The 12,111-nt window shown below is 39.4% G+C and overlaps 1 protein-coding gene across 2 annotated transcripts in view; it reads right to left on the bottom strand.

The window, feature by feature from the left end:
- LOC116171816 (insulin-like growth factor-binding protein complex acid labile subunit) overlaps positions 1 to 12,111 on the bottom strand; it is a 111,344-nt gene that overhangs the window by 3,436 nt on the left and 95,797 nt on the right. For both annotated transcript variants that reach the window (XM_031488818.1, XM_031488819.1), the window contains exon 3: positions 7,472 to 8,105. In XM_031488818.1, coding sequence (XP_031344678.1) covers positions 7,472 to 8,105 — 634 coding nt within the window. The remainder of the gene's footprint in view (positions 1 to 7,471; positions 8,106 to 12,111) is intronic.

The raw sequence follows: 12,111 nt of genomic DNA, 5'->3' as shown, positions 1-12,111 counted from the left end.
AGCCTCTCCTTTCCTCTTGTGTTATGTCCATGGATAAATCCCTGTGTTGCGAAGGTTTGTTTATTTACATAAATGTAGTTGACTATTTTATGTAGGTAACATGACGTTGCTATTAGGATGCCATACTTCTTGAACGTATCTCTGCATGATTGGGTACCACCCAAGTTGAATATAAGTCTGAGAATACGTTTTTGTACAATAAAAACACGATTAAATTCCGAGGACTGGCCCCAAACTATAACATTATAAGACAGCAGTGAATGTACAGTAGCGTGATAAACACTCAACAATGATTTTTGAGTTAAAAAGTTCTTTAACGTCATAATACCAAAGAAACACTTGTTTAATTTTTTGGCGAGCTCATTTATATGTGAAGACCACTTTAGATCATTGTCCACGGATATACCGAGATATTTGACAGTACTGATTGTTGGTAATGTGTCATGGATAGCAGATGGAGGACGGAAGTTTATAATGGCAGTTTTGCTCTGGTTCACTATAAGCTTGTTTTGTGAGCACCATTGGCTAAATTGTTCTATGACTTGGTGTACTTGAACGTGTGCACATTTTGGCGACGAGTGGGACACTATAATTGCAGTATCGTCGGCATACATATACAATTCGCCCTCATGTATATGTTGCGGAAGATCGTTTACGTATAGGAGGTACACCAGAGGTCCCAGAACACCGCCTTGAGGTGTGCCTATGTTTATTGTGAATGGCTTGGACAGTTCCTCGCCGCATTTGACCATGTAGTTCCTGTTTTTCAAGTAGGATAGGATATATGCCATGGCGTGTCCGCGTATTCCCATTTTCTCAATCTTATCTCCCAAGAATGAGATGTCTATGGTATCAAATGCGCGCGACATGTCGAAAAATATTCCATATACCGTCTTGCCGTTGTTAAGGTGGTCCATAATGTTTTGTATCATAGCCGTGGCTGCCGTCTCCGTCGAACGATTTTTCCGGAAACCGTGTTGACATTCTGTAATGAGGTGATGTTTGTTAAGAAAATCCGACAGTTGCTGCGCCAAAAGCTTCTCAAATATTTTTGAGATTATGGTCAACAGAGCAATCGGTCTGAAGTTTTCAATGTTCGTGAGGTTCCCTTTTTTTGAAACCGGTATGATCACAGCTAACTTGAGCGCGTCAGGGAAAGCACCCCTTTGTAACGAGTCATTGAAGGATTCCGCAAGATGATGGGCGAGCGTGTTTTTATATTGTTTGATGAATTTTGCCGGTACTTCATCATAACCTGTTGCCTTTTTTGTTTGTAGGACATCTATGATGCAGCATATATCTGAGGATGTAACAGGTTTCAGGTACATGCTCTCTGGAACATTGGCGGACGTGGAGCATGCTTGAGATGCACGTTGTCCAAAATGTTCTTCCAGTTTACGTGGAATTACACGTTCGAAGAATTCTGCAAATACATGACATAATTCATCATTTCGTGTAATAGATCTGCCTTCGTAAGTTACTGATTTAGACCCTTTCGCACTTCGGTTCAGTACGGAGTTCACCAGTAACCATAATGTTTTGGGTTTATTGCTCGATCGTTCTATTTGGGTCGAATAGTGGATTACCTTTTCGTTTCGAATTTGTATGCGTGTATTCCTTCTTTCAGTTGTATAAAGCTGCTCCAGCCAGCTTTCTTGTGTAGTTTTTCTCAAGAAGTTTAACGTCTTAACTCTGTTCAGTTTTTTGTTTGTCTTTGTATTGTCTTTTTTGTAGAAACAAATTTTTGACGTCAATCAACCGTATTCGTTTTCAATTTTTTACATAATAAAGACGGAAAATTGGAAAAATAAAACCCGCATCTTTTTCAATAATCTGTGATGAAATGAAATTTTATAATACAAAAACTACGCCAATATCCGTCATGCCATGGAATGTCTGCTATAAAACATCTATCAAAAAGTATTATATTTAGAACAGCGAATTAAACATAAAGAAAGACCAAATTACTAAAAACAGTTTCCTAATATAACAATTTACAATAAATGTTCAAAGAAGTCACTATTAACTGCAAGACAGTAACCAAGTCGATCATGCATTTCGAACTGCTGCTAATTGATAACTGGATGTCTTTTTGTTTTAGAAAATTCCATGGCATCGCAGATTATTGAAAAAGATGCGTGTGTTATTTTTTCAATTTTCCGTCTTTATTATGTAAAAAATTGAAAACGTGATACGGTTTATTGACGTAAACAATTTTTTTCTACAAAAAACCTTAATACATTTTTGCTCTAAAATAATTTGGGGAGCCAATAATCGCATGTTATGAATTTTACATTGAAATCCCTATGATGCGTTACGCTAGTCACCACGCTGTATAATTATTATGTTGATATATGACAAACAAACTACTGTAGCCAACCTATAGTGTGGAAATTGCCAAAATATTCTTTGAAAAGGAGAGGTAAGCTTTCTTGGGTAGGTACCTACACAAAAGGCTGCTGATTGTTACTTTTCTTGAACCAGAATAGACATTATGGACTTTAGTACAACAGGCATATCTTGAAAGAAAAGAAACTCCTCTAAAAAGTTTTAAAGCGAACATGCATTATGCGAGTCACTCTGAAATAGAGCGCAAGCCTGTTGAAGGCCCCCAGAACAAAAGAGGGATAATAAATAAAATAAACTAAAATAAAATAAATGCCAAACCTAACAGAACGTGTATTCCAAAATATTAAACGGTGCCGAATCGAATTTCTGTGACGACCGTGGGAAATCAAAAGTGCTTTGCAAATAGGTACGCCCTTCAAATGTTTTTCTCACGAAGTTCTAACCCATGAATTATTTCGTGAGACACTGTTTTGGAGTTTGTGTCCAATTTTTGCTCAAGGGTCTCATGTGGATCTTTTGGAACAGACCAAAGTGAGGAGTAGGTATACACTGATTCTACTCTTATTAGTATATTCCATTAAAAGATATCAAGAAAAGGAATCTATTTCTACAACCACCGCCATCTTCCCCCAACTAACTATCGATATCCGTTATAATTCCAAATTTTTGGAATTTAGGGGAGTGGCTGGTTTTACCCTCCATGATATTCCAATGGACGGTCTCAACCATACAATATCATATCTGGAAATTACTATCCTTCCTCCAAGAGGGGTTATAATTCCTGATATCTCGAAAAAGGAGGGTAGTATGAGAGCAATAACACCGACTCATACATGGAGCGTATGAAAACAGTTGTACAATCAAAGGAATAACCAGAAGCGTGGCCAAAGGAAGAAACGATAGGAATTATGAGAAGTCCATGGTATAAAAAAGAATTCTGGGGGAACATCAGTACGACCCCAGAAACTGCTTGCGTACAAAAACTCCTAATCAAAGATCATGCAAAGGGCATTGGTAATCTCCGGCAATTGCATTGAGAGCGCAAAGGAGACGATCGAGCTCCTTTTGAGCACGTAATTTCCAGCCTCTCAGAAACCTACTACGTCGCTGCGTCTACAAAAGGAAAAACTGAGTAGATGGAGGGGCAACTCAGACCACGCTATGTAGTAAACAAAAATGGCAGCGGCAAAAATCTTTACCCGAAAATGGGTTACATCGGTAATCATGCATAATTGTATTAAGTTATACAGGGCCCTCTGACTCGCATACCCAAAAACCTATTTACAACCAAACGTGCAGGCCACTCTGCCGTCAAACCTAAAGCATACAGACCCATCAGCTTGTTTCTGGAAAAGGGAGTAGAGCAATTCTTCAAGTGCGAACCCTGGACTGACCGCTCCTTTCGCAGCAACACTGATGAAAAAATTTTGAAGTCCTCGTGGGAGATCGAAGAGACTTCAGCGCATTTTTGTGTGGCAGATCAGTATTCTATTAGCTGGTTTTGACTCCACCGTCAGTGACATTTTGTCAGGGGTACCACGTACCACATTCCCTTAGTCGGTAGTACCACTTTCGACGTCCCGTTTACCCGCAATTCGTATTTTGGTGCATTTCGCGAAAAACCCTTCAGTAAATCGTGCTTAATTTTTGGGGAACCTTCCATAGCTCAAGATTCTATTGGCGACACGAGAAAAAAGACAAATTTCCGTCACGTAGGAGTTGTGCGCGTTGACAAGATCTTACCGACGACACCAATTTGAAAACAATCGGGCCAACACTATATAGATGGGAAAAAACTGAAATCACCAGGTTCGCACGAAATAAAGTATTGCATGCGTACATTACCGGACACAAATCGCGCATAAGTTGAAGAACTTTGAACTATGCATAATTTACGCTATTATCAATAAATCCGAACTTGAAAACAGAGAAGCTAAAACCATATAAATTCTGGGGGGGGGGGGGGCTAAGTAAACGAACAACGAAACATCGTTCATAACTGGAAATTACTTTTTACCTACTTGAACGACACTAAATCATGTCAATCTTTAGTGCATTTTTTAACTTCTAAAAATGCACTATTGTTTGCGTTTTGTTTGTCCGTCCGTCCGTCTGTACGTCTGTCCGGACCCACTTCAGCGGCTTTGGAATTACTTGTGGGGGAATGGTCCTAGAGTCCTGAAATTTTTTTGCATTTTATACATGCGACAATCAACTGGCCTCTTTGCATACACATGCCTTTATGCTGCCAAGTAAAATTTTTGAAAATAAGGAGGGGGGCACGTTTTCCCTTCATGGTATTTTAATCAAACGTCTCACCGAAATGAATTGGTTTATACAAACTAACTTTCCTGCACGACTCTTTTCCGAGATCAATAGGTGGCCGGGGGGAGAAGGGAGGGGGAAGGGTAGAATAGTACAGTGTGAGCAACAATGATTGAAGCGTGCGTCATCACCGCTTGTTCCTATTAATATCAAAACTACCTTCTTTGTATGGAGTTGTATACGAAAATGACGTTCTGCGCTGTCACGGTGACGTGCGTCTATTCGTATTTCGTATCTTGTATCAAATCAGCATATGCTATGAGCGGCACATTGCCAATTTAGCTGAAGCGGCACGCTTCAATCTTTGTTGCTCACTCTGTATATTAAAACATAAGTTGCAGAAGGCCCTCTATTCTAACACGAGTTCAAGTTTCGAACCTGAGCCGCGTAGCGGCGAGGGTTCGAATGAACGAGTGCTTAGAAGGCCTTCTGCAACGAATGTTTTATACTATTTTCTCTGTTTCGGGCTCGTTTCGCATTGTTTAATTATGGATAAATTTAAAAATATTTTCGATATAAATTGTGTTGGCAGTACTGACTATTTGCTTGGTTTCCATAGTAACCGATCTTTCAAATTTCTTCACGAGATATTTTTGCGAAATTATCTTTAGATTTGAAAAATAAAATCCATTACCTACATTTCACTAAAGAGCCTACAATGTCAGACGAAGAACTAACTTCAACACCACCGGAATTGCGTGAATTAGCTGATAATGCGGTAAATGATTTGGTGCCATCCAAGTCTAAAAATGAGTACCAAAAGGAGTATGAAAAATTTGAATCTTGGCGCATTGAAAACAAGGTACAAACCCTCACAGAAAATTTTTGCTTGCATACTTCGAAATTCTTAGTAAGACTTACAAAAGTTCTACATTATGGAAGACATACTCGATGCTTCGATTGATGATAAACATCCGACAAAACGTTGACATTTCAAAATTTATGAAGTTTCAAGCATTTTTGAAACGATTATCGGTAGGGTTTGTACCCAAGAAATGGAAGTTGCCGAAATGTTGTCAAACAGTGGTGGACCTCCATCAGTTAGACAGTCTACCTTTACTGCTCTTCCAGCAACAGCTTCTAGTTCCAATGCTGGTTTTATACAGCCTGAATTAAGTAACCCGGAAAATACTAGGGAGAATGGCGTGACAGTCTTTCTGGACCTTATCAAACGTCTTCACCATTGGTCCTGCACGTTCAATACTAGAAATCAATTTTATCTTTCATGGTATTCCAATTAAAGGTCTCAACAAAAGGAACTGTTTTGTAGCAACTACCACCCTGCTTTCTGATTCCTTAACAAAAGTGAGGATGAGGGGGGGGGGCTGGTTTTATCCTTCATGGTGTACTCTGATGAAAGGTCTCAAAAGGAATTAATTTCTACCAACCATAGCCTCCTCCGCGGCTCCTTATCGTGATCGGATATAAATAATTGTTTATATCTCAAGAACAGATTGTCGGAGGATGGTACTCGCCAAGGGCGATTAGGACGTCTGTACCCACAAATGCAAAATGAACTGTTGGACGAGACATATATATCTACCGTGAAAGAAAACATCGATAAACATAGCATGCTACTACCTTATAACGTATAGGAGTTGTGCACAATTTATACTTGTTAATATTCGCCGAATTTGTGCAGTCTAGGACATTAGGGCGCCGCCGAAAGGGCGCGGCCGTTAGAGCGCGAGACATAAGGGCGCGTGGACATAAGGGCGCGAGGACAAAAGGGCGCGGGACATAAGGGTGCGGGACATAAGGGCGCGAGGAGATATGGGCGCGGGATAGAGTATTCTCTAAAAAATATATATCGTATTTAGTTTGTGTTGATATGTTATACCAACAGTCATTATGCAGGACGTTTAAGATACCAAAAACATATAATGCGCAAAATATTGGATCACACCTTTTGTCACTTTAACTTGTATATTTGTAACGTCGAGTTGCTTAAACGATACTGTTACGCTTTGTTCCAAATCGCTGGCTCGCTCGATTTTTTCACGTCCAACCATTTAAAAAAGAACGGCGCAACCAATTACCATGTAATTCTACAAATAGATTCTTTATCAAATTTGTAGATAGGAGTTTGAGAATTGGCAATATCGGCCAAAGAATAAACTGTGCCATTTTGACATCTTCGCTAGTTATGCATCGAATTGCACAAGTTTCCAATATGGATAGCCGAACCAACATGATAGATCCAAAATTCACAATGCCTTTTTAACTTCTCGTCCATTTATTTAAGAAAACATTTAAAAAAGAATCGATTACGCTGAAATTTACCTATATACCTATATTTGTGTATCTTGAACGTCCTGTTGATATAACATATCAACACAAACTAACTACAATATTTTTTTTTGGAGAATACTCTATCCCGCGCCCTTTTGTCCTTGCGCCCTTATGTCCCCGCGCCCTTTTGTCCTCGCGCCCTTATGTCCACGCGTCCTTATGTCTCGCGCCCTAACGGCCGCGCCCTTTCGGCGGCGCCCTAATGTCCGGCTCCGGAATTTGTGTGAGATCCTTTTAGAATCATAAATAAGTATAGGTAAGTTGTATTCTTTTGTCCTGGCTTCAGGTACAGAGTACAAGTGGGGTGAGTAGGTACATCTATATACTAACGAAATCTGCAGAAACAGGGAAAAGCAGGGCCTAATGAATCGACATAAATACTTCGATAAATACTAAAGAGATTTATTTATATAAATACTGAAAGAATGTTACAAAAACTGTACTGTTGGCTAACTTATAACGAAAAGGCGTAAGTGTTCAAAACAACACAAAAAGAACTACTTACCTTCAAAACATCCTTAAACGATTCGGGATTCAATTCCCTAAGATAATTTCCGCTTAATTTCAAAACCTGCAATTTCCCCAATTCCTCAAACATTCTCGGCATCATCTCGTGGATTCGATTCCTCTGTAGCGATAAGATTTTTAATGACAAGAGATATCGGAACGTTCCACTGGGCAACGAATGTATTCTGTTATCGTCCAAATAAAGTTCCTTCAGGTTGCCCAAACCGCGAAAACTCGCGTCTAAGGGTTGCGTGATGTTGTTCTGCGAAAGATTTAGCACACTCAACTTTTTTAGGTTCCAAAATAAGTGCACGCCGAGCTCGGGTATGTTCGAACGCGTTATATGAATTTCTTCTAGTAATTTAAAGTCTTGTATCGTTGGATCCATCGTTAGCGTGTTTAAGTTATATTCGGGCGCAGAAACGTTGATTACTTCGATTCGAGATTCCATCTCCTTAAAGGGTATCGCGGTTAAACCGCCCTGATTACACGCGACGACTTTTCTTCCTCTCGCGTCGAGGAAGCACGAACAAACGGTGGGACAAGGAATGGCACTTGATGAACACATCCATGGCAAAATTGAGTTTATCACTAAAATTAGTAGTAATCCGGAGACGTGGGCCGCCGACATCCTGAAACAATAGAGGGAAAATATATCAAAACAAATTAAACGGAAACCTGCTTTAACTACATCTAGCTACTGAATTTTAGATTTAGGTGAGATTTGCGTCGTCTCCCATTCGTTACCGAAGCATTTTATTACAGACGTGTTTCATTGAAATCGTCCTAATTTATACACAAAGAAGTTTTCCGTGAGAATCTAAAATTTGGGAGTGCTATTTTTTATGCGATATAAGCTGAGTTTACTTAAAAAACGAAATTGCTCCAATATACATATTGCGTGCCGTATTTTACTAAAAAAGACCGTAGACGGAGTCTTCGTCTAATAAGATATTTGTATTATTCAGATTCAAAGGGCATAATAGCTATTTATTTATAAAGCTCATCATTAGGTTCTTTATCCACATGAGAAAAGGCCTCGGAAATTAATTTATCAAGTGGATAAAGAACTAATTACACACGAGTCAAATAGAAGATTTTATCCAAAACCGTTCATTGAGCAAGTTTTCCGAAATGGATCGTGACTGCCTACATGAAACAAATCGAAGGCGGCAAGGCGCTTAGGACGAGGTTTTCATGGATTTGTGATTATTCATTTGACTAATCAAGGATAATGTGTACCTAATTATTACAACTAAAATTCAACGTATATGACTTCTTTATTTGACGGTTTTGGATAAGATTAATTATAAGCCATTTATTTTGTGAGACCTCTAGCTCCACGTTTCATCCCTTAATCATAGAAACAATGTTAATTGTGGGAAAGGTTGAATATACCGTATGAGATCGTATGCCCCGTTTGTCTGCCTTTCAGTTCGCCAGGATGTTAATATGTATACATTTTCCCAACAAAATTCACCAATTAGAGCTTGTATACGGTACAAAGCAGATCTTATGTCTTTCCATTTACAGTTTGTTTGTTCCGGATTGTAGTTTTAAGATATTTACATTCGTTCGTATTGAATGTTTCAGAATTAAAGTTAGAAATGCGCAAAATCGCAAATTCAAGTTTACAGTTGGCATTAGGCGATTGACCAGAGTACAACGTAATAATGACAACCTAAGATAACTAATTAATAAAACTTCAGCTGCACGCATTAAATTATCGGGGAGCAGCTGAATAGGATGGTAAAATGTATTTAGGTCAGTGTGTTAACTGAACAATAGCCATGTTCCCTAGGTGCTTTTTAAATAAAATGAAAGGTGGAGCTGACGTGAGCTCCGCCACTGGAGTCCGAGAAGAAGGGAGTATAACGCGCAAGCTTAGAATGCAGGGCACTATAAAATACCATGTGCAATTTGAAATCAACACACGCCGCTGATCAGCCAGCTAGCTCTGTTAGCCAAATAGTTAACAGCGTAGAGAGATATGCTCTTACTCAGGCTAGTAGGTAAGTGACTTAAAAACTTTGACCACAAATTATTATAAAAGGTTCCAAGTAAATCTCCTCCACTAATACTTACTGGTGCTTCAATTCAAGTTTTTCGGGCGCCACCTAATTACGCTAACAATTTTATCTGCAGCCATCGGAATTAGGAAAGGTAGCTTCAGTATAAAAAGAGTCAACAATTGACCCACAAGAAAAATTATTGTTTATTAACCAAAGGGTATGCAAAATTTAAAAAAAATGAAATCTTCCCATAAACTATTAACACAAAAATTAACGCACCAACAACCCCTGAAGTTATGTGACACCTCGTACCGCTAAGCAACAAGTGTAGTTAATAGAAATTAAATATATATAAATTAAATAAAAAAAAGAACATCGGTAAACTCAATTCGTGCACAAGAAAGCACTTACGATTTGGAATGCTTGAGTTTTCCGTATTAAAAGTCCATTTCGGAAAAAATTGTAACCCTATTACAATAATTATTGACACTTTGTTGGTTATTATTATTTCGAAATGCACGTTACTCTTACTGACAGATGACATACAATGGCAGAATTCGTTTCGCACTAATGCGCAAGCTCATCTCTTAACACTACGGTAACTATAAATCGTATAATTTTCGTTAACGTAAGATTTTACGGTTCCGTTCTTACGGTTACGGAACTTAAAATCCGCCTTAAATGTCCTATAACGACAAGAAGACAAGTTAAATCGGAGAGGCAAACACAGAAATGCAAAAATAACTAGAAATTGGTCGCATGCAATGACGAGAAAATTTAGAAAATATACAGGTGGAAATTGAAATATGGACAGAAATGTTAATATTATTTTAAAACTGTTACAGGAGGCGTGTCGTTTAACCACCGCGCCGATATCTAGATGATGGGGATGAATAATCATGCACGCGTCATTTGTTTTTCTGTATTTTATGTTCGGTAAATGATTGGGCTAATGTTCGTATTTTGTGTTATTCTTCTGTGTGTAATAAAGTTGGTTTTCTACTGGTGATATAACCGGGGAATTATTACAGTAACCCACTACTAGCTGTTACACTGGCCCCTGAACGTACGCCCCCGAAGTAAAGCGTCATCTCATCAGCATTCCATTTCACGGAAGGTGCATTATGCTTAGTCGGATTGACGAGAAATCTGTTGCGGGTAAGAGTTGCAATTGTTTTTCTGCTACTCTTCAAGTGCGAGTTCAGCAATCATACCATCCTAGGGCGACGAAGCGACTGATCAGTATGATAATGATAACACTCGTACTTCCGGCGCACCTACTCCCGTAAGCGTCACCTTATCAAAATGTATCCAAATGTAGACGTGTTTTTTTGACAGTGTCCTAACATATAAAGACATTTTCAACGTTTCGGACGAAAATGCGCTCCGTGGGTGATTGTTGTATGATTGTTGTTAGAGGGAACGATGCGGTAATTGCTCTTAAAAAGGCATTTACAAACAAGCTACCGCCGTATAAGACCTTTCACGAAATATTCAACCGCAAACAGAGCGCCAACGAAACAACAGAAGTTTTCGTATTTTCGCGAGTTGTTGTCAGATTTGTCCTACAAACTACCGTTGACTGTACAAATCGACGGTTTAATGAACAGGAAAGTGAGGAAAAAACCGGGGTCGTGCGCGATAAGTATAACAGTCTCGCCCACGGTAAGACAAAACGTGTTCGGAAAAAAAGAGCTTCCACGTTGCGCATTTTGTAAAGCTTTGGGTCACCTAAAAGAAGAGAGCATGAAACTTAAGAGCAAGGAGCAACAAACATTCCCCAGTAGCTGCCAAACCCAAAACAGTGTGCTATGGATGTGGCACACCAGGGGTAATCCGTGCTAAATGTGGCACGTGCAAATCTTAATCTGCATCGAAAAACGAAGCTGGAGCCAAGACCATCAACTTCTGTGGCGTCTCTACATAGGGCATTGTGATCGACCCCCGTAGACGAACGCTTATGGAAGTCAGCATTGCAGATCTTGATGGCGTCGCAACCTCGGAATTTAAGAATGTTTCCGCTCGATTGGGATATGCAGATGGAATCATAAAATAAGAAGAGTTTTTGACCACCAAGGTCGATGTTCACCTTTAGAATCGGTGCATACCCACAACATTTATGATTTAACCAGATCTGAAGAACCAGAAAACTCTTTTTGGCGGCGATTACCTAAAAGATGCTGGAATCGTGCTAAACGTAGCTCAGAATATGATGATCCGAGTGTCACCTTTCAGTACTTCGGCGAGGAAGGGGTATTCAAGGACACTTAGGTATCTGAAGTGAGTATTCAACCAGAAAATTGTCCAAATTTTGAGTCTAGTCAAAGACAATCTATTGAATCTTTGCTAAGGGAACACTAAGAGGTCTTTTGAGAAGGGGGAGAACCGAGGGAGTACGCGGTGCATCCCATCGTCACCAACGACCACTCACCCATTTCCATGTCACCGTATTCTCTAAGTGTAGCCAAGAAAGAATTCCTATGCAAGCAACTAGACGATCTATTGTCCTATTGTGTTATGTAAGAGTGCCAGCCCAGTCGTGTTGGTCCCAAAGAAGGGTGGAACTTCCCGTATGTGTCGACTACGGTAGCTTAAACGCTGTCACGATTGCCGACACATATCCCAT

Source organism: Photinus pyralis, unplaced genomic scaffold, assembly GCF_008802855.1.
Source record: "Photinus pyralis isolate 1611_PpyrPB1 unplaced genomic scaffold, Ppyr1.3 Ppyr1.4_LG5, whole genome shotgun sequence".
Taxonomy (NCBI): domain Eukaryota; kingdom Metazoa; phylum Arthropoda; class Insecta; order Coleoptera; family Lampyridae; genus Photinus; species Photinus pyralis.
Note: the sequence above shows the minus strand (reverse complement) of the source record. Positions and strands in the feature narration are given on the sequence as shown.